At 43.2% G+C, this 24,102-nt stretch overlaps 1 protein-coding gene across 3 annotated transcripts in view; it reads right to left on the minus strand.

Moving 5' to 3' along the window:
* DCAF12 (DDB1 and CUL4 associated factor 12) overlaps nucleotides 1-22,350 on the minus strand; it is a 45,614-nt gene extending 23,264 nt beyond the window's left edge. For all 3 annotated transcript variants that reach the window (XM_060155251.1, XM_060155250.1, XM_060155249.1), the window contains exons 1-2: nucleotides 22,004-22,350; nucleotides 20,663-20,917 (exon numbers count right to left, since the gene is read on the minus strand). In XM_060155251.1, coding sequence (XP_060011234.1) covers nucleotides 20,663-20,917; nucleotides 22,004-22,081 — 333 coding nt within the window. In that variant the 5' untranslated portion in view covers nucleotides 22,082-22,350. The remainder of the gene's footprint in view (nucleotides 1-20,662; nucleotides 20,918-22,003) is intronic.
* Nucleotides 22,351-24,102: the final 1,752 nt, after the last annotated feature.

Consider the following 24,102-nt stretch of genomic DNA (forward strand, 5'->3'; position numbering starts at 1 on the left):
CTCATGCTGCTGCTTCTGCCTGAAATGCTCTTATCCACTTCTGTACCAAACTAACCCCTTTTCACTCTCCAAAATTCAATTCAGAGAAATACTTTATGGAAAAGATCAGTCTTAGACAAAGGGCATTCCCAGTGGAGTCTTTTTTTTTTTTTTAATATTTATGTTTTAGGGTGTGCTGGGTCTTAGTTGCGGCAGGCAGCTCCTTAGTTGTGGCTCGCAGGCTCCTTAGTTGCAGCACATGAGCTCCTTAGTTGTGGCAGGCGGGCTCCTTAGCTGTGGCACATGAACTCTTAGTTGCGGCATGCATGTGGGATCTAGTTCCCTTACCAGGGATTGAACCCGGGCCCCCTGCATTGGGTGTGCAGAGTCTTAACCACTGCGCCACCAGGGAAGTCCCTGGAGTCTATTATTATTAAACTCTTTATGTGATTCAATGATTCATTTATTCACTCACTGATTCAGCACCAACTAAATGCCAATAATTGTTCTAGATGCTAGAAATATAACTACTAGGAATGATCTCTGGCCTCATATACCTTATAGTCTAGGTAGTTCATTTAAAATCCTATCAGCAATTCTCAGAGTGAAGCCAAATCATGTTATATCGTTGTATAAAACAACCTACTGCTTGCACAGGAAGATCTACGAAAGGAGAAAGCAGGTAAGCCTTAAATTTAAAATAGAAAAAGGAAAGGAAGAGTAGCTAGAACAAGACCGCCAGGTAGAGACTGAGGAAAAATTTTAAAAGGGAAGGTGGAGAGAGGGGAACCACTCCTGAGTCTGTAGGCCCTGACAACTACTTAAGGCAGACCTCCTGCCTAACAGTCACAGTCACTGTGTGTCTGACAGGCATTTTTTTTTTTTTGGACAGGCATTTTTAAACTCAATGTGTCTAAAACAAATACTCTTCCTCCCCAAATTGCTCATTTCATCTAATGCCACCAAAATCTGCCTGGTCACACAAGCCTGGGATTCATCCTAGACTCCTCCTCCCTCATTCCCACCATCCCAGCTAGTCCTGCCAAACTATCTCCTAAATATTCTTACAGTTGGCTCCTTCCTCTCCATCCTCTCTCCTCTAGACAACTGCAACTGGTCTTTGTGCCTTCAGGCAAGGTCACCATCAAAACTATCCTCCTGGGCTTCCCTGGTGGCGCAGTGGTTGAGAGTCCACCTGCTGATGCAGGGGACGTGCGCGGGTTCATGCCCCCGTCCAGGAAGATCCCACATGCCGCAGAGCGGCTAGGCCCGTGAGCCATGGCTGCTGAGCCTGCGCGTCCGGAGCCTGTGCTCTGCAACGGGAGAGGCCACAACAGTGAGAGGCCCGCATACCTCAAAACAAACAAACAAACAAACAAAAAAACCTATTCTCCATACTATAATCATTCATCTTCATAAAAATGGAAATCTTCCCATGTCAATTAAAAAATATCCAATGGTTCCCCTTTACCTAAATTCAAGCCCCTTAGCATGGCATCAAGACTCTTCTCAATGTGGCTCCTACCTATCTCTCTAGCTTCAAATCCTGCCATGGACCTTATACTCTAGAAAGAACTGTTTATTAATTATTATTCACACAAATAATAATTATTTTATTTTTGACTGCATTGGGTCTTCAATGAAGACTCTCCAATGAAATATAATTATTTTGTTTCATGCTCATGCTGTTCACAATGCCAGAAATGCTTGCTCCTACTCTTTTCTTTACCTGGCCATCACGTCCTTACCTTTCATGATTCAGTTCAGACATGTCCTCTATGAATATTCCTTAATGTCCAGGCTGGTTAAGTTCCTCTCTTGTAGGCTCCCAAGACAGCCCTCTACCCACAATACTTAGATATTATCACAGTTTCAAAATCTTTACTTGTCTCGGGCTTCCCTGGTGGCGCAGTGGTTAAGAATCCGCCTGTCAATGCAGGGGACACGGGTTCGAGCCCTGATCTGGGAAGATCCCACACGCCACGGAACAACTAAGCCTGTGCACTACAACTACTGAGCCTGTGCTCTAGAGCCTGCGAGCCACAACTACTGAGCCCAAGTGCTGCAACTACTGAAGCCTGTGTGTCTAGAGCCCATGCTTTGCAACAAGAAAAGCCACCGCAATGAGAAGCCCGCGCACCGCAACAAAGACCCAACACAGCCAAAAAAAAAAAAAAAAAAATTCTTTACTTGTCTCTCTTCTCCATTAAGCTAATAATGTCCTTCCAATTCCAAGAGCAGGGGGTTTACCCTATTTGGTTCTATTCTCCTGCCCCAACCATGCAGAGCTACATAGTAAGTGCTTACAGTAACCACCTTTCAAGGGACCTGACCAATGATGTTAGGGGGCCCCCACATCCCTGCACTCAGAGTGGGGGCCTGTAGCTGAGTTTGATACAGCTCAGATTTCCAGATCACAGCACTGTCCTGGGGTGGCCTCCTGGCTCAAGGAGAACCAGTCCAGAGGCTAGACTGGACTGGGTCATTCAAATTCTCTCAGCAATATGGAACTGGCTGGTGGCACTAAACCAAACTGTCAGGGTGGCCATTTTCTACCAAAGCCAGTCCCCAGAGAAAAGGAAACAGAAGACAGGAAGCATGGACATCCCTGGTTCCTAGGGGCTTTCCAACTCCTACTTGTTTTTCTGAGATCCAGGGATACTTCCTGCTCTTCAGGTTTGCAAGTTAGCCCTTCCAATAAATGTGAGTGGATTTCTTACCCTTTTAAACAAACGATCTCTAACCAACACAGCCCCTCAAATGTTTAATAAAGCAAAATGTACTGCCCACTTACACTTTTGTGTTGTGTGGGACAGTGCAACCATAATATATTGGCTTCTAGATCAGTGATTCTCAAACTGATTATAATACAATAAAATATAATACAATACAATAACCTGGGGAATTTTCTTTTTTTAAAAAATACTACAAAACAAACACAACTCCCAAGGACTTCCCTGGTGGTCCAGTGGTTAAGACTCCGTGCTCCCAATGCAGGGGGCCTGGGTTCGATCCCTGGTCAGGGAACTAGATCCTGCATGTCACAACTAAGAGCCCGCATGCCGCAACTAAGAGCCAGCACAGCCAAATAAATAATAAATAAATAAATAAATAAATATTTAAAAACAATTCCCAGGCCCTACCCTAAAACTCCTCCAATTAGAATTTCTGAGTTTGGGGCCAGTAAAAGTGAATTTTTTTCAAGGATCTCCAGGTGAATCTAATGACTGCCCATGTTTAACAATCACTGATCTAGAGCTTTGCTATTCAAAGGAGTATCTGGAAGCTTGTTAGAAACAAAGAATCTCAGGCCTTCACCCTAGACCTATTAAATCAGCATCTGGAGTTTCTCAAGATCTCCAAGTACACTGAAGTTTGAGAAGCACTGATGTAGAGAGAAATCTACTCTGTACACTAAGGACGATGCATTTGATAAGACACAACCCTATGCCTTAAAACAGGGCTCCATTTCTGCCACCCAGAAAAGGTGAAGAGAAAAAGCTTCATCTATTCATGTCCAAGAAAGTCTTAAGCCCAACCTCTCCAGTTTTGGACTTGGGAGAGACCTAGGTTTGAATTCCATTGGTTACTTAGTAGCTATGTGATCTTGATCAAGTCACTTTCACCTTTCTGAATCTTGTTTCTTATCTATAAAACTTGAATAATATTATTTATCTAATAGGGTTGCTAGGAGGTCTAATAAAATGTAAAGTATCTAGCACAGGGCTCAGCACAGAATAGGTACTTAACAAGTACTAGCTAATAGTAACATTCTATTCTAATGTTTGTTTCATTCAGTAGGTTATAATGGCTTCTACACTAGATGAAAAAGATTTCATACAAGGGAAATGCAAACAGCTGGCTCTGTAGAGGCCCAGGAAACCAAGAGTTTACCCCCAACCTCACCCTCATCCTTGCAGAGGAATGACTAAGCACCATGTGAAGGACAGAGCCTTTTTGCTTTTTCAAAGGAAGGAACAGGGATGTGGATGGAGTGCCAGAGACTATCTCCCCAAGCTGTCTGACGAAGGGTCAAGGCTTCAAACAGCTCCTGTAACATTTCCCAGAATGAGGCTGCTCCACATTAACCTACTGGGATCCCTGCCAGAAACCAGCAGCGCGGCAAGATAAGCTTGAGGCTTAATGGCTCCCTGCAACTTACAAGTTAGGACAGAGGGAAAAAAGAAAGCAAAGGCCTTACAATCAGGAAGATTGTATGACTAGTGAGTACACCTCTAAATGCATGTATCTGCATATAGACATATGCAATTGTGTGTATAGAAAGTCAAGGTGGCTTAATAAAATGGGGGGAGGGGAGATTCACAAAGTATCAGAGTGTTTTAGATGGAGGTTAATGGAGAAAGGAAAGCAAATCCACATAGGTCGCACAGAGAAGATGACTATACCAAGTCAGATGGTAAAAGGCAAGAGGGCAGCTTAAGTATGGGAAAGAGAGGATAATTGAAATCAAGCAGAGGAATACATTTCCTCTCCCAAACGGAGATGGGGAGGAGCAAAGGAGAGAGCCAAGATCCAGAAACACAACAGGAAATGGTTAGACAATATGTATCTAAAATGAAAAATGTGTAAACTCTGCAATTTCAATTTTAGAAATTTATGATAAGGAAATAATGACAGGTGAACAATTTTAATTATAGTGAATTTAATTAATTAATTTATTTATTTGGCCCTGCTGTGCAGCACGCGGGATCTTAGTTCCCTGACCAGGGACTGAACCAGTGCCCCCTATAACGGAAGCACAGAGTCTTAACTACTGGACTGCCAGAGAAGTCCCAAATTAAAGTGAATTTTAAACCAGTGAAACACCACAGGGGATTGGGAATATCCACACAATGGATTATTATACAGCCTTTAAGAATGATGGAGTAGAGGATATTTATTAACATGGAAAGTTGGTCATGCTATGTTATTAAATGAATACCCTCCCTTTTAAAAACATGAGTCCAGGGACTTCCCTGGTGGCTCAGTGGTGAAAATTCCCAATGCAGGGGGCCTAGGTTTGACCCCTGGTCAGGGAACTAGATCCCAAATGCATGCCTCAACTAAGAGTTTGCATGCCACGGAGCCGGCGAGCTGCAACAAGGAGCCTGTGAGCCACAACTAAGGAGCCTGCTTGCTGCAACGAAGAGGCCCATGTGCCACAACTAAGGAGCCCACCTGCCACAACTAAAACACAGTGCAACCAAATAAATATTTTAAAAAAATAATAATAAATAAAAAATAAAAATGCATCCAGGAATGTTGATTTTTTTTTCCCCTCAGGGAACACATATGACGTGCATAATTAAAAGATAAAAGAAAAGGACCACAGGCCGTGAAATGAGCTGCACTTACTCAGGACTCCAATGATGTCCAAGAGAATCGGGCATTCTGTCCAGCCCATCTCTAAAAGCTTGCTGCCTACTCACCTGCATCCTGCTGTGCAGGAGACAGGGGTATGGCCGAGATCAATAAGCTGCTTGAACAATATCAAGACTCTATAGCTATAAATATTTTAGACTGTTCAGGAGCTAGAAGAGTTGTCACACCTAGAAAGTTGAGTCACTGTTTCTATTGCAAGTCTATTAAAGGAAAGACCCATGTGGTTGTTTAAAGTAAAATAACATGGTTGGGGTCCAAATTACAAAAGTAACACGTCATAAACTTGTAAAACATAGAAAAGGGGAAATCAGAAAATGAACACCACCACTACTACCACTTAGTGTATTTTTTTCAGGTCCTTCACTATATACCCAGTCAAATGCATACATATTTTTCTCCATTTATAAAAATGTGACCTCATATATATTATTTTATATCTTTTAACACCTTTTCAAATTAATCTATATACCTTTAAATAATTTTTAATGGCTTTAAGGTGATTCGCTGCATGGGTATGCTAGAATTTATCGAACACATTCCCTGTTATCGAACATTTATGCTGTATCCAAATTTTCAGTAATGCAAAACACACTGCAGTGAACATTCTTGTATCTAAATCCAGGTGCCTGTGCTATGCTAAGATCTCTTACTCTTTGAATTGTGAATCTAAGCTGCTCCTCCAAAAGACGGCTATAGGGCTGGCTTGCTGAAATCAGCAATGGTACTTGGTATTAGGTCCTGAGTTCTGATACTTTCCCACTAGAATCATGATTTTGTGGGAGGAGGACCAAATTAGGATTTACAATTATCCTGAATTTAAGTAACATAATAATTCTTTTTTTTTTTTGGTGGGGGGGCGCGCAGCTTGCAGGATCTTAGTTCCCCAACCAGCGACTGAACCCAGGCCCTCGGCAATGAAAGCATGGAGTCCTAACCACTGGATCACCAGGGAATTCCCAGTAACATAATTCTTTACAAGCGTTTAACATGTCCAGTAAACTGATTCTTAACCCCTGATCTTGGAGGGCTCTGTTGAAAATGGAATAAGTCCTGAGAGTCAGCTTTGGCAAGACACCTAAGATTTTGCCTGGTATCCGCCAAAGTCATCTAGTGAAGAGCCTCTGACAGTACACCACAGAGAGCTACCTCAAGCACCGTGACAAATATTTGGTAAAAAATTTCTCTTAGGTTGTAAAATCAGAACTCAACTGAGTGTTGCCTTTATCTAAATACAAAGCCCATGTCCTACTTCCAAGTGATATACCATCCAATCAGAGAATAGAAGGGTAAACAAAAGAATTGGTCAACTAGCCTGATTTTACACAGATCCTCATTTCTTCCTATGGAAGATGAAAATTAACTCCTATAGTACTGAAGGATACTAATAGTTAATGTATAGATTATTCAGAAGAAAACAAGATATTCTCAGCTTTTTGTTCCCCAGAGCATTTCAAGGCATAAGACCTTCTACTCAGAATTAAAAGGAAGCCTTATCTCTAAACTGCAAACTACTGGAGAGCAGATTGTCATTACACACTAATTAATTATCTAGTATATTAAGAGATTATAAACTTTTAATAATAACAGTTTAAAACAATAACATAATCCCTATTCTCTCATTCTTACTTCCTGAGCCTTACAGCACAAAGACTTAATGATAATATGATTATGTATCTGCCCACTGAAAAGCAAGAACTCTCTCCAGGTGTTATCTGGAGCTCCAAAAATCTTCTGTGACTTGAGAGGGGAACTCCTTTTGCCGTATATCCTACCACTGTATTTCCAAGCTCTTTCTTTACACCCTTTCCCTAGAGAGGAGGTATACTCCATGACTGCTCAATCTTCGTCAGCAAACAAGACAAGCATTGAATGGCAACCTGGCAAGGCCACTTTCACCATTGCTTTAGGCTAAGAAAAAACATCTAGCTTAAGTAACTTTTTCTTTTAATTATAGAGTTTATTGACAATACTTTACCTACAATACTGGAAATAAAAAATGCAAGAAAGATTGCTCAGAATCCTATCTCTTGGGACTTCACTGGTGGTCCAGTGATTAAGAATCCACCTTCCAATGCAGGAGACTCCGGTACCATCCCTGGTCAGGGAACTAAGATCCCACATGCCACGGGGCAACTAAGCTCGCACGCTGCAACTACTGAGCCTGTGTGCCACAACTACAGAGCTCACGCGCCCTGGAGCCCCTGCGCCACAACTAGAGAGAAGCCCACGTGCTGCAACAAAGAGCCCGCACACCACAACGAAAGATCTTGTGTGCCGCAAGACACGACACAGCCAAAAAAAATCCTATCCCTCTTTTCAAGTCTGTTTTTCATTTGTCAAGTTCCTGTTCAGTCCTTAATCACATGCATGTATAATGGTGCATAGCTATAATCAGCAGAGAGAATTCTGTATCTCATTACATTTAACATATCAAAAGCTCTACATGTTATTACAGTCTTCACAATTATGTCAATACCTCCATAATATCATGCAGATTTGATTTACCATAAATTACTTAAGTATTCTATTGTTAACATTTTGATAAAATAGCTTCCAATAATTATTTTGTTAAAAAAGACTTCTTTCTTCCTTTGGATAATTTCCAAAGTATGAAAATATTAGGTCAAAGGGTATAATACTTATTAGGCTCTTCATTCAACAAACAATACACCCCAGGTCTTTGAAACATAATGCCAAATTACTTTCAAAAAAGGGTTTTAGTGACAATAAATATATGACCTGTTCCACCACATCCTTATCAGAACTGGTTTACACTTTAATTTGTATACAGAAAAATATTTTGCTTTTATCTATATCCCTTTTATGATGAAATTAACTATAATTTCCTAATTGTATTTTTTTCTTATATAAATTATATCTAAATGAATTATTTTTAAATGTTTAAGCTCCTTGGGATGTGACTGACATACAGAAAATAACCAATTTACAGGGTAGAAAAATGGTCACTTCTTATCTTATCTTATGTACCTGAATTTGGCCAGAAATACACCTAGAGGCTAGAACCATCAAACTACTGTTACCACTTCCTCCTCCACTGCCATTAATTACATCAACAATTTACTAAGTACATGTTCTAGGCACCGAGCTAACCAACATCTTATTTAATTTTCTTCATGACTGAGCTAGGCAGATACTACTCACTCCATTATTATTATTATTTTTTAAATATGTATTTATTTACTTATTTGGCTGCACTGGGTCTTAGTTGAGGCACATGGTATCTTCGTTGCTGCATGTAGGATCTTCGTTGTGGCACGCGGACTCTTAGTTGCGGCATGCATGTGGGATCTAGCTCCCTGACGAGGGATCAAACCCGGGCCCCCTGCACTGGGAGCGTGGAGTCTTAACCACTGGACCACCAGGGAAGTCCCCACTCCATTTATTTTAAAGGTGAAAGAAAGGCTAAGGAGAAATTACCTGGCTTGTCCAAGGGTACAAAGCTAGTAAGAAATGGAGCCCAGATTCAACCCATGATTCTCTGAATCCAAATACACAATACAAAATGACTTAAACTTGTTGATATTTCTGACTTGTTTACTATAACTCTTCTAGTAAAGAGACCAAAAAATTGGAAAGTAATGACTTAAGCTAAGATCTGACTTAAAAAAAGAATGGGCAGGGTCTTCCCTGGTGGCATAGTGGTTAAGAATCTGCCTGCCAATGCAGGGGACAGGGGTTCGAGCCCTGGGCCAGGAAGATCCCACATGCTGTGGAGCAACTAAGCCCATGCGCCACAACTACTGAGTCTGCGTTCTAGAACCCGCAAGCCACACTACTGAAGCCTGCATGCCACAACTACTGAAGCCTGCGTGCCACAACTACTGAAACCTGCGCGCCTAGAGCCCGTGCTCCACAACAAGAGAAGCCACCGCAATGAGAAGCCCACACACCGCAATGAAGAGTAGCCCCCGCTCGCTGCTACTAGAGAAAGCCCACGCGCAGCAACAAAAACCCAACGCAGCCACACACACACAAAAAAAGAATGGGCAAATTTCTTGCTTTGTCTGTTGAGACCAGAACTGGCATATAAGGAAAATAATTATTTGTCAAGGGCTTCCTCAAAGTGCAGAAATAAGATCTGATTACATACTACTGGTTGCTGAACAGATATTAATCAAGATGCCTACAAGAAAATTCTTTCAGATCCATTAAACATGATGTTCCACCTATGCCCTGAGTGTGGTTTAGAAAATACAAGGAGAATTCAAATGAATGGTCTAGATTTAATAAGGTGACAAAAAAATTATTGCTATACAGCATAAAGTCTAAGCCAGTGATTCATATAAAAATTGCCTGAGAGCTTGTTTAAAATTCCAATTCCTAGGTTTCACAGAAGGAAAAATCCCTTCTGTGAGTGGGGACCAGGAAACTTGCATTTTAAACACATACCTCAAGTGATTGTGATGCAGACAGTTCCTGAGTCATGCTTAGGAAACAAAGGCCTAAGCAATCAGAAATCAAATATACATCAATTTAGAAGAAGGCTGACTGGCAAAAGAAGACTAAAGGAAGAGCCCAAGGAAAACAGGAACCAAATCAAGTAACCAGACTACCTCATTACTAACTTTCAGCAGGTAGTTAGCCTGCCAGGCACCTCCCAGCAAACCTCTGCTCTCAGCTACCCACGTTTCCCCATCCTCCAAGTCTACAGGGCTGCAGGAAGAGGCCATAAATTCACCAGGGGCCATGCGGCGAAGCATGTGACTCAATTCTCCAGATGAGAAAGGTGATGAACAGGATTATTCATTATTAAAGGCTAGACATGAGTCAGAAGGAAAAGAAAAAAAAAAAGTTACCTACAGGAGATTCAGTTAGTCTTGTCAACCAAATCCCCAGCGACTTGAGTCACTCTCCCTTGTTTCTTCCCAGCATCAGCCAAATGGGTCTATCCAGAGTTGCTCAACATTCCTTGTATATTCCTGACTCTGCTATGGAATGGACATCCCTGCTTCCTTCCCACAGTTGAAGACTCTTCCTCCTCTAGCAAATCCTCTCTGAATACCCTAGCTAGGAATGACCTTCTCTCGGGAGCACTCCTGGTTGGCGCGTCTAATGAGGCATCTATGTTGTTATTAACTTTGCACACAGCTATGTATTGTATCCCAGCCAAGCTAAGCAGAGGTCAGGCAGTCCTCTGCCATTATGGGTATTGCAGTGAACGTTTGAGGAGTACTTGGCATAACATAAAGAATTCTGACAAGGAATAAGGAAAATTAGGACCCAAACTTAACTCATTATAGAATCTCAGGCAAATAACTTTTCTCCCTTTGGGTCTGTTTCTTCAACTCTAAAAAAAAGTGGAGGCCAGTGGTTACAGTCCCTTCCAGCTCTGTCTGAGATTTGTTTCTATATCACTGCAACCCCACATGAAGCAGTGTCTTGCTACACATGGGAAAAACTCAATAAATGGTTATAAATTTAGTAAAAGCAGACACAAAACACAAAGTTGTCCCACTACATTCTAGCCAATGAAATGCAGAAATATTACTCCATTTCTTCTCACATTCAAAAACTGTCCTGATGAAAACATCCCCACCTACAAGTGAGAGGGACTGATGGCCTCCAAGGATCCAAAGGCATATAAGGGCATTCAAGTGGAATCAGCAGTTTAAGTAGCTGAATGTTGGGACTTCCCTGGTGGCGCAGCGGTTAAGAATCCCCCTGCCAATGCAGGGGACATGGGTTCGAGCCCTGGTCCAAGAAGATCCCACATGCTGCGGAGCAACTAAGCCCGTGTGCCACAACTACTGAGCCTGCGCTCTAGAGCCCGCGAGCCACAGCTACTGAGCCCGTGTGCCTAGAGCCCGTGCTCTGAAACAAGAGAAGCCACCCCAATGAGAAGCCCATGCACCGCAATGGTAGCTCCCACTTGCTACAACTAGAGAAAGCCTGCGCGCAGCAATGAAGACCCAACGCAGCCAGAAATAAATTAATAAAAAAAAAAAGAAGAAGAAGAAGCCAAATGTTGCAGTCCAACCATAATCCTGGATTGAACCCGGTTGCCAATTCTGGGTCAGTTTCTCCCTTTTATCTCTACACCAGGAAATATATGAAGAATCCTGCTTAAGGTCAAGCTAAAAAGCAATACTCCTAGATACCACCAGGAAAAACTCTCATTCATCTTGAACCCGACCCGGGCACTGCTCCCATTCCAACAGAAAAAACGTCCATGTGTGAGCTTGAGAAGACCTTTTTCTCTGACTGTAATGTCTATCAAGGATCCAGCTAGAAAAAAAAGCCTGGAGTGCAAGAGTCACTATGTTACTCCTATGTTCATTCTCCAACGTCCCAAGCTTCCAACAGACTATACCTGAAATAAAGGGCTCAGATCACTTAAGAGAAAAACTGCCCGCCTCAAGCTCTGAGGTGGTTGTCAACTGAGGGCACAATGTTTGAAAATGCATGCATGTGTGCCTGCGTGTACACATGCATGTGCCTGATTGTCACAATAACTGAGGGTGCAGGGTAGAGGGGGACTGCTGGCATCTATGGAGCAGAAGCCAAGAATGTGAAATCTCCAGCAATACGAGGTAAAGTCCCAGAGAAGGAAGAAACCACCAAAACACCATCAATATTCTTGTTGAGAAAAGCTGCCCTAAAATTCTTGAATCCTTCCATAGGACTGCTGTTCAGGCCCTAACCCTTTTTTTTTTTTTTTTTTTTTTTTTTTTTGCGGTACGCGGGCCTCTCACTGCCGTGGCCTCTCCCGTTGCAGAGCACAGGCTCCGGACGCGCAGGCTCAGCGGCCATGCCTCCGCGGCATGTGGGATCTTCCCGGATCGGGGCACGAACCTGTGTCCCCTGCATCGGCAGGCGGACTCTCAACCACTGCGCCACCTGGGAAGCACGGCCCTAACCCTTTTTATTAATTTTTAAATTTTTATTGAAGTATATAGCTAATTTACAATATTATATTCATTTCAGGTGTACAACATAATGATTCAAAATTTTTATGGCTTATACTCCATTTAAAGTTGTTATAAAATATTGGCTATATTCCCTGTGTCGTACAATATATCCTGTAGCTTATTTATTTTATACATAGTAGTTGGTATCTCTTAATCCCCAACCTCTATCTTACCCCTCCCCCCCTTCCCTCTCCCCACTGGAAACCACTAGTTTATTCTTTATACCTGTGAGTCAGTTTCTGTTTTGTATATACATTCATTTTATTTTTTAGATTCCACATATAAGTGATAACATACAGTATTTGTCTTTCTCTAACTTATTACACTAAGCATAATACCCTCCAGGTCCACCCATGTTGTCGCAAATGGCAAAATTTCATTTTTTATAGTTGAGGAGTATTCCATTGTTGTGTGCAAGTGTATGTATATATATATATGTATGTGTGTGTGTCTGTGTGTGTGTGTGTGTATATCTCACATCTTATCTGTTCATCTGTTGTTAAGACATTTAGGTTGCGTCCATATCTTGGCAATTGTAAATAATGCTGCTATGAACATTAGGGTGCACGTTACCTTTTTGAATTAAGAGTTTTTGCTTTCTTTTTCTTTGGCTATATACCCAGGAGTGGAACTGCTGGATCATATAGTAGTTTTACTTTTAGTTTTTTGAGGAACCTCCATGCTGTTTTCCATAGTGGCTGCACCAATTTACATTCCCACCAACAGCATACAAGGGGTCTCTTTTCTCCACATCCTCACCAACATTTGTTGTTTGTGGTCTTTTTGATAAAAGCCATTCTCACAAGTGTGAAGTGATACCTCACTGTGGTTTTGATTTGCACTTCTCTGATGACTAGGGATATTGAGCATTTTTTCACATGCCTGTTGGTCATGTGTATGTCTTCTTTGAAAAAATGTCTATTCAGGCCTTTTGCCCAATTTTTTTTTTAATAAATAAATTTATTTATTTATTTTATTTATTTTGTTTTTGGCTGCGCTGGATTTTCATTGCTGTGCACAGGCTTTCTCTAGTTGTGGCGACCGGGGGCTACTCTTCATTGCAGTGCGTGGGCTTCTCATTGTGGTGGCTTCTCTTGTTGTGGAGCACGAGCTCCAGGTGTGCAGGCTTCACTAGTTGTGGCTTGCGGGCTCTGGAGTGCAGGCTTAGTAGTTGTGGTGCATGGGCTTAGCTACTCTGCGGCATGTGGATCTTCCCCGACCAGGGCTTGAACCCATGTCCCCTGCATTGGCTGGCGGATTCTTAACCACTGCGCCACCAGAGAAGTCCCCGGCCCTTTTTTTTTTTTTTTTTTTTTTGCGGTACGCGGGCCTCTCACTGTCGTGGCTTCTCCCGTTGTGGAGCACAGGCTCCGTACGCGCAGGCTCAGCGGCCATGGCTCACGGGCTCAGCTGCTCCACGGCATGTGGGATCTTCCCGGACCGCGGCACGAACCCATGTCCCCTGCATCGGCAGGCAGACTCTCAACCACTGCACCACCAGGGAAGCCCCTGCCCAATTTTTAATCAGGTTGTTTGTTCTTCTGATATTGAGTTGTATAAACTGTTTACATATTGGGGGTATTAACCCCTTATTGTTTATATCACTTGCAAATATTTTCTCATTCAGTATGTTGTCTTCTCATTTTGTGGATGCTTTCCTTTGCTGTGCAAAAGCTTTTAATTGGGTCCCATTTGCTTATTATGCTTTTTTTCTTTTCCCTTAGGAGATATACCCAAAAAATACTGCTATGATTTATGTCAGAGTTTTCTGCCTATATTTTCTTCTAGGTGTTTTACGGTTTCCAGTCTTAAACTTAGGACTTTAATCCATTTTGAGTTTATTTTTGTATATGGTATGAGAAAATGTTCTAATGTCACTCTTTTACAAGTAGCTGTCCAGTTTTCCCAGCACCAATTTTCATTGAAGAGACTGTCTTTTGTCCATTGTATATTCTTGTCTCTCTTGCTATAGATTAACTGATCATAAGTACATGGGTCACACCCTAACATTCTTGACCATTAATTCCCTCACATACAGAGGGTGACTAAAGTCTGCAACACACTACATGAAACAGGATTCCTGGAGCCCATACCTGCGTTAATCCAAGCAAGACCTTCTCAAGATGAAGACAAGTCAGAAAAGGGCAGCCAACTCTAGCACCATCACATATAAGAGGCATAAACTTATTCCTACTGCTCCTCTTCCTAAAGCCTTATAACATCAATTAACCTGACATAGTACTTTAGACTTTTTGAAGCATTTACACAATGATTTTCAATCTACAAACACTTCTGCACATGTGCCCAGCAGAATGAACTTGCCAAGATAGCAATTCTATCACTTTCCACATCTAAAATCTTCCTCTCAAAAGAGTCAAATATTCTCAAAATAAGATAAAAACTAATTCTGGGATAACTGTGAACATTTCTTACTAGACAAAGAATAACCATATGCCATTTAAAAAACTAAAACCTAATTAGCAGGTTAATATCCTAACTACAAAATATAGAAGGATCATACAGATAAGAATGCTGTTGACAAAGGATTAATCTCTAAAATATATAAACAGCTTATGCAGCTCAATATTAAAAAAACAAACAACCCTGTCAAAAAATGGGCAGAGGGCTTCCCTGGTGGCACAGGAGTTAAGAATCTGCCTGCCAATACAGGGGACATGGGTTTCAGACCTGGTCCGGGAAGATCCCACATGCTGTGGAGCAACTAAGCCCATGCACCACAACTACTGAGCCTGCACTCTATAGAGCCCTCAAGCCACAACTACTGAAGCCCAAGTGCCTTGAGCCTGTGCTCCACAAGAGAAGCCACCACAACGAGAAGCCCGCACACCACAATGAAGAGTAGCCCCTGCTCGCCGCAACTAGAGAAAGTCGGAGCACAGCAACGGAGACCCAACACAGCCAAAAATAAAAATAAATAAATAAAATAAATTTATATTAAAAAAAAGGGCAGAAGACCTAAATAGACATTTCTCCAAAGAAGACATACAGCTGGCCAACAAATACATGAAAAGCTGCTCGACATCACTAATTATTAGAGAAATGAAAATCAAAACTACAATGAGGTATCACCTCACACCTGTTAGAATGGGCATCATCAGAAAATCTACAAACAACAAAAGCTGGAGAGGGTGTGGAGAAAAGGGAACCCTCTTGCACTGTTGGTGGGAATGTAAATTGATACAGCCACTATGGAGAACTGTATGGAGGTTCCTTAAAGAACTAAAAATAGAATTACCATATGACCCAGCAATCCCACCACTGGCCATATACCCAGAGAAAACCATAATAATTCAAAAAGACACATGCACCCACTATTGCATGCACACACACACATGCAATAATTCATTGCAGCACTATTTACGAGAGCCAGCTCATGGAAGCAACCTAAATGCCCATTGATGGACGAATGGATAAAGATGTGGTATATATATACAATGGAATATTACTCAGCCATAAAAAGGAACGAAATTGGGTCATTTGTAGAGACGTGGATGGACCTAGAGACTGTCATACAGAGTAAAGTAAGTCAGAAAGAGAAAAACAAATATGGTATATTAACGCATATATGTGGAACCTAGAAAAATGGTACAGGTGAACTGGTTTGCAAGGCAGAAATAGAGACACAGATGTAGAGAACAATCATATGGACACCAAGGGGGGAAAGTGGGGTGGGGTGGGGTGGGGGGGATGTGCTGAGATGAGTTGGGAGATTGGGATTGACATGTATACACCAATATGTATAAAGTAAAGAACTAATAAGAACCTGCTGTATAAAAAATAAAATAAAATTCAAGGGCTTCCCTGGTGGCGCAGTGGTTGAGAGTCTGCCTGCCGATGCAGGGGACATGGGTTCGCGCCCCGGTCCGGGAGGATCCCACATGCCGCGGAGCGGCTGGGCCCGTGAGCCATGGCCGCTGGGCCTGCGCATCCGGAGCCTGTGCTCCGCAGCGGGAGGGGCCGCAACAGTGAGAGGCCCGTGTACTGCTAAGACAGAAAAAAAATAAAATAAAATAAAATTCAAAAAAAAAAAGAAGAATGCTGTTAACCCGAGATGTACACTTGGCCAAACCCAAGGAATTCTGCAAGCATTTTAAAGCATTTTCTAAAGGGCTGTAACCCCACTGGGAAAATAAAATAGTAATACGAGGAGGAATGAATAAAAAATCCAGTCAGAAAAAAACTCCCACATTTTTCCTTTGTTTGTTTCCATGTGTCTCAAATTGAGTTTCATATTCTGCTTTTATGATTTTGGGAGTTTGAATATGTAAACTCAAGTTTATAATATTATAGCTATTTTCTCAACCCTGGTAACTACTATTCCACCCCACCCCCCAAATTAGGCTTCTCCAAGTGCTTCTTCCTCTCATCTGGCAGCAAATTGCAGCCCAAGCCTCATCTTGTCTGCTTCATTGTGATCCACCAAGCCTACCTGTGAAGTCAGCAGTATACCTCTGACCATTACTTTGGGAATTGGTGAGAAAGATAAAAGCAGCTCTGGCAACAGGAGTTAGCCTGGTACTATCACTTAGGCTTTGGGGTCTTGCTGAAAATAATTCCACAGGAGATTTTCCTGTGAAAATCCTATCCACTTAAGCCTTTCCCCAAATCACCCTTGCAAATCCTTTCTAACACTCTCTTACTGAGTGGCTTCATGGTTCCCTGCGGTGGAGGTTCACCCTAGCTGCAAGGAGCAATTTTATCTATTATAGGTGAGTGAGTCCTTGAAAGTCAAAATATGGGAAATAAGAGTTCATGTCTAAAATTAAAAACCTCAAACTCTGCACACGTTATCACTCTGCCTATCACCATCCTTCCCAAACCAACCCCTCTCAAAATATCCACTTTCTTGAATTGTTTTTGGTACTCTCCTGGTTTTCCTCTGACCTCCCTGCTCCCCCTGTAGCAGATCTTCCTGCACCATAAATGTAGGTGTTCTCCAAGGTTCTGTTCTTAACCCCCCTGCCAATATCAATGGTTCTTACCCATTTTTGGCTCACAATATTCCCTCCGAAAATGTAATGAAATCTATGGACTGCTCCCCTACACCACCCTCCCACATCATGCTCAGAAAATATACATCTAATGATATTTTTGCAATTTTAGGGAAGGTTTATGGAACCCAAGAGTGACTTCTCTACCCTCTCTCCATGGTAACAGAACAATTTTAATAATCCCTTATACATATGTGAATCCTAAACCACTAACTTCAATCTTTACCCCCTCTCAAACTTCAACTGATGGAAAGCACAAAACTAAACATTTTCTCTTTAAATGTTTTTTTGTTTCAAACGTTTTTCTGGGAAGCTTCTCTTATTTAGCTTTTCTGTATGGCTCTGTACATAACCTGAGTTTGTAACACTAAACCGGGAAAATATACCTACCCATCCTGGTTCCCAAACCCACATTTCAATTAAGGTTATACTACCTCTCCTTCTTTAAATAATTTAGTAAAAATATGAGTGTTGTAATGTTGTTAATGATTAAAACATAGGCTGGGGAATTCCCTGGCAGTTCAGTGGTTAGGACTCCGAGCTTCCAATGCAGGGGGCATGGGTTCGATCCCCGGTCGGGGAACTAACATCCTGCAAGCTGTGTGGTGCGGCAAAAAAAAAAAAAAAAAAGCAAAAAACATAGGCTAGCAATCTTATTCCTGTGCTTATTAGGCCCAGGGAATTCAGAGAGGTTGAATGGACTGCCCCTAGTTTGAGTGTTAGCCCATAGCACAGGGAAATTCCCACCCCACCAATCAAGCTACAGAATAATTTACAAAACCTCTACTGCTTTTTTCACAGATGACCCACTGCCTCAGCAAATGTTTCTATACTATAGCCCCAAGTCAGTTAACTTGGAAATGGCCTAACTTTTTAGCATCTGTTAGTTAACGCTAACAGTTAAACGCTTAGTTAAACGCTCATGAATACCAACAGCAGCCAAGAGAAAAAGCACTTCTAACCCACAGATACATATTAAAAAGATTATTTTAGAATATAAACAGTTGTGGTATACCTTTCCTACTGAATACATTTAAATCATTTCACTGATGGTAAAATTTCAATACATCAAAACTTAATTTACTCTTGAGAATCCAACATGAACTCCTCCCTCCCCAAACTCTTCAGATATTATCCAAAGATAGTGCTAACTATTTAAGTAATTTTCCTTTTAAACTGAGGGAAGTCCCAGGGAGTGCCAAGAGCATTGGAAAAGGCTTTGGATTCATTATCACTACTACTATTTCTGAACAAGTAAGATACTGCTAACTTGAAATATTTCCCAAGATGTATACAGCTACCTTCTCAGCACTTGCATTTTACAGATGGGAAAACAAAGGCACAGATAAGAGAATCATTTGCCAAATATTACAAAGTTCAGAGAAGAACACTGTTCCTGATTCCCAATTTTGGTTCTGAAAGCTAAGCAAAGAAAAACACTAATTATAAAAAGAAAAGAAAGCAAGACTCTACTTAAATACTTTAAGTCATGAGGAAACAGGAAGACAGAAAGGCACGTATCAAGAGTAGGTTAAATTACTACTCAACATTATTCTCACCTTCAAAAGAGGGTAAATAAATTCAAGAAGCAGGAGATTATGATGATCAATTCAGTTTAAAATTCAGCAACATTTGCTGGGGCAAAACACTATGATGGTTTGTATGGTTATGGGGTGTGAAATGAATTCCTCTAAATGGAAGACTCTTTCTAATCCAAGTGACAACGATGACAGTTCTCTTAAACCAAGACAGTTCTCTTAAACCTGAGAGACTAGGAAAAGGAAGTTTTGTAGGAGCTTGCCACCACTATTTACTTTTGAAAGCCTTCTTTATAACAAGCAACCTTCAACAAAAGAGGAAATGAAAGCTTGGCCTCAACCACCATGGTATTATATCGTTCCTTAAAACTCATGTTTAAACCTTTGCCTATGTCCTTTATAAATAAATACTTCTCCTAGTACTTAAGACTTTCTTGATCTAGAGCCATCTTCTCTTTCAATTAATCCAAGATGTGTTTCTGTCCAGGGTAAATTCACCCAGCCATTATGACATTTCTTGTCTATTCACCCAGGGTGAGGTGAAAACAGAGCAGCTGGACCTACATCTGATCTTTTCTCACATGTTAATCAGAATCACTTTCCAGGGCTTCCCTGGTGGTGCAGTGGTTAAGAATCAGCCTGCCAATGCAGGGGACACGGGTTCAAGCCCTGGTCCGGGAAGATCCCACATGGTGCAGAGCAACTAATCCCGTGAGCCACAACTACTGAGCCCATGTGCCACAACTACTGAAGCCCGCGTGCCTACAGCCCGTGCTCCGCAACAAGAGAAGCCACCGCAATGAGAAGCCTGTGCACCACAATGAAAGAGTAGCCCCTGCTCGCCGCAACTAGAGAAAGCCTGTGCACAGCAACAAAGACCCAAAGCAGCCAAAAATAAATAAATAAATAAATAAATTTAAAAAAAAAAATCACTTCCCACCTGTAGGCCCTGTTTTTTCTCACTTGCCATTCCTCTGACATCATGCTATTTGTGCTCTTCTGTTCTAATCATATCCACAATATCCAATCATGGATTGATATTTTATCCATGCCTTTAATTGTTCTGGTTAAATTTACTGATAAAATTTCCCCTTCATTCACTTATAACTATCTTCTAAGTCATTCTACGTAAAAATACTCTCCTACTCATGTCATATTCAATTTTTCTTGCTACTGAATTCTTTTCAGAAGGCTACTTTGCAAAGACCAAACATTTATTGGGTTGGCCAAAACGTTTGTTCAGGGCTTTCATAAAATCTTATGGAAAAACCCGAATGAACGTTTTGGCCAACCTAATACATCCTGAAATATACCACTGAACATACTTCCCTGCCCTTTCTTATAGGAAATACATCTTTAGATTCTATCCCCTAAAAAGAAAGTGTTTGTCTTATTCCTATCTTTAGCCAAGTACGAGTTTAAATACTTCTACATATGCCTTTAGCCTAGCAGACAACACCTAGGTTTTCACTATCCTGTATCCTGAATGATGCCCAGACCATCATTCTTTCCTCTGAGGCCTCTGACTTAAAAGACAACATAAAAACGGGGGGAAAAAAATCAAGAAGCAGTGGCATATCCATATGGCAAGAGGCCTAAAGAAACAGACTCCTCTGAAGATTTACCAGAAAAGAAATGTGGAAGTGGGAAAAGGAATAGAAAAGGGAAGAAGTCATGAACAGATAGGAGGGAATGGAAAGGAGAATAAGGCAATCTCCTCCCCCAAAGAACTAATGGCGAAAACCAGCAGTGAGAGATTCTAGGACATGTGGAGCCATATATCCAGAACTAAGAGATAGTTCACATCCACCCAGAAACTTACCGTGTTGCATTTTGTGCCACACACCACTTGCCTATGATTCAGCCACTGAGATGCAAACACTTTATTAAGTGTCCCCAAGTGAAACTCTCTCTCCTTCAGGAGGCTGGGAAGTTGCTGTGCTGCATAACCATGCAACACTCGAGAGTAGTTGGTTTCATTCTGTAGCCTGACTTCTCGGTTCTTCAGGTAGTACACTAAGGATCTCTTCACTGGGGGGAGTCTTTTCCTTTTGTGAAGTGAGTGATCCCAGCCAAACTGTGGAAAGCAAAATTAGAAATCACTGCTTTGGCTACCTTTGTCAGAATAAGGGATCCTACTGTATTAGAGAAATCACTAAGAACTCAACCTGCAGGATTTACATACAACAGAAATACAAATACAATGGAACAGGAAAGTCAAGCTAGAAGTCCAGTTTAACTCTTCCAACATTGAAAAGATGCTGCTCATAGTGATACCTATGGAAAACAAGGGCTGAAAAGGAAAGGAATGTAAGCAGAAAAGAGTATGAAAGGTTTACTAAGGCCTTTTATAAGTGAAGGAATCAGGTACCTTAAAGCTATCCTTGATAGAGAAGGGAGTGAAGGGCCGAGAGATTAACATACAGACCTCGGCTGCATCTCTAACGGACCCCCTTCTCCCTCTCAGCCTGTACTCCCCGCGAAGCATGGACGGTGCAACCCAAGGAGCCCAACTGGGGTCCCAGGTCTTTCAGGGATGCCCTATCAGTGGCCGCCTTCCTGTCACCAGGTCTGCGCTCCAAGCAGTTACAGCATTCCAAAAATCAAACACCAACGGGGTGGGAGGCACGGGAAATCTGAGTCTGAAGGGACCCAGAGAGCAGGACAGGAGTGATACCTGGAACCTGCTGTTTCATCTAGGGGTCCAAGTGCCAAAAGGCCCAGTTCAGAGCTTGGGTATCCAAAGGGAGGCTCATTCCTATACGAGAGACGCAATCATTTCCCCTTCACCGGGCCACAGGAAGGCGGACTTCACGGTCTCTCCCGGTATTTTACGGGAGGTTTTGTTCCCGATTCTCCTCGACTTCGGTTTCCCTTCCTCAGAAACCCAGTTTGTTTTCTCCTCAAGCCCCGTTCCCGGCTGCAGGCCTCCCCGGAATATGTCTCGTTTTCACGTTCCCCTTTAGTTCCTCACCCCTGCTGCCTATCTGCTTTTCAGTGAACTCCTGCTGGCCCAGCCCGGATCCTATTGACCACGGCTCCGCTCTTCACCCGCCCCCCGTCCCCCCAAGACCTTGGACCTCGTTCCGGTTCCCTGATTTGCGAACCCTATCCTCTGGGTGCCTCGGCCTTATCACCCGGGGCCCGGCCTCTCAGCCCTCACCTGTGGGCCCTGAGCGTCGCTCCCAGCTCCCGGCGAGGCGGGCGCTTTCCGCTTCCTGCTAACTGCTTTCCGGGCCATAGTGGGCAGCGCCGCCGCGGCCCCGCAGCCACATGGGGCGGGGGAAGCGAGCGGGAGCAAGGCGGCAGGTCATATACTGGGCCCCGGGGCCGCGCACCGTAGTGCGCCCGGTCCAGAAAATGGCCCGGACCCCGGGCGGCAGTAGAAAAACAGGGAGGCAGGGAGGGAGGGAGGACCGGGGCCGGGAAAGGGAAGGGGAAGGGGAAGGGGAGACAGGAACCCGAAGCTTTCCGACGACCAAGTCTGGAAAGGACGGCGAGCGGCTGGAACCAAAACACCCTCTCCCTTTCGCCCGCGCTCCGTCATCCTCGCGCAGCCGCACTTTGTAGCGCGTCGCCACGGAGATTCAGTGCGGACAGAAGGATTGGGTTTAGGGCTCGCTGTAGAGTTCCCGGCAGTTGCTCAGCGGCCTCCAGCCCTTTTTCAAGGGCCATTTGACTGCCGCTGGAGGTGGGCGACCTGGGGGCAAAGGAATCTGGGTTCTGGCCCCCGACCTCGGAGCCCCACCCTCCCATCCGCAGGCACCCGGAAGTGAGGGCGATTACCCTCGCTCGGGGAAGGAATCCCTCCCAACACGCCTTTACCCCACAATCACCGCTGGTTATCTCAAACAAGCGCTGCACGTTTCCCCAAACCTATGAAGCCGAGCCCTGGCGCCAAGGGCTGGACACTGTGGAGAGGAGGCATTAACTTCCTTTTCCCAACCCGCAAGGTGGTGTCCGACTCGAAATCCACGCTGGGCACAGTCAGCCCAGGTCCCCCCAACACCAGACCCAGGGCCTCAGGCCACCCTCTCCCCACTCCTGGGGAGCTCTCAGGCTTCATTTTCCACTCAGTCTTTTCCCTCTGCTGGCCTCCTCCCCGCCCCGCCTGACCCTCTGTGTTGCCCTAATCGCAGCAGCCTCTCAGTTACCTCTTCCTTAGCTGCAGCGTGGTACCTCGCCTCCCTTTAGAGTCCCGTGACCTGCCGACCACACAGTCTTTTGTGCTCTATGAAATAGGCCTCCCTCTGTAATTTATGTTTCTTACGTCTTCCATGCAGTCCTAAGGTGAGGACTAGAACAGGGGACTGCTACTGCCTGCCTCTTCCTTGGGGCCCAGGTTACGTCTCCATAGGGCAGATTGGGTGAAATTCTGAACCACAAAGAGAGGAGCCTTTAACTTGTCAGTCCAGTTAGGACAGTCATTGGTCACCAGACAAGGGGGCTTCTTCAGGATCACCCTTGCCTCCATTTTCAGAAGATTCTGTACGGATTTGTGTGCCAGCTCCCACCTTTCCTCAGGCAAAGAAATCCTTTGAGGAAGCAGGAAGCTCTTCCTTGGGGCTGATGGCCCTCAGGCTGTAGTGCCCAGTTACCCGATGATCCCTTCAGGCTTCAAGCCTCATACCTCCAGGGAGCTCTGTTGGCCCATCTGAAGTTCTGCCTACGAGGAGATTTGGATTTGTTTTCCAATCGGAACCAAAGACCAGATTGAGACAGTGTCCTCCGCCATCCCAAGTCAGCACTGCCACTAACTCCTAATGCCACCTTGGGAAAGGCAGCTCCGTCTTACTTGGTCAGACCTATCCCTTCAGAAACATACACGCAGTGAGTGGGTCAGTAGTGGGTCAGCTTCCTTTTTATAGCCTGTTGTTCCAATTCTGTCTTGCCTCACAATGCCCTGGATGACCTAGGACAAGAATCTGGAATTCCTTTGAGAATCTCTAGGTTTTTGTTGGGCTGTGCTTGGATCTTGGTCTCCTCTGCCAGTGTCACAGGCTGTAGGTTCATCCTCGAGGTTGGTGCACTTCCTTTTGACATCCCAGGAACTATCCCCTAATGCACCTTCCAGCAGAGCTCACCATTTCTGTGGAAATAAAATAGAATGAAGATTTATTTGAAAGTTTACAATTGTTTTTAAAAGACTGATAATATGAACTATTGGTGAGGAGGTAGAATGACTAGAACTCTTATATATTGCTAGTGGGTTTGTAAATTGGTACAAACAATTTGGAAGAAATCTATGGCAGTACCTCCAAA

Source organism: Lagenorhynchus albirostris, chromosome 7, assembly GCF_949774975.1.
Source record: "Lagenorhynchus albirostris chromosome 7, mLagAlb1.1, whole genome shotgun sequence".
NCBI lineage: Eukaryota > Metazoa > Chordata > Mammalia > Artiodactyla > Delphinidae > Lagenorhynchus > Lagenorhynchus albirostris.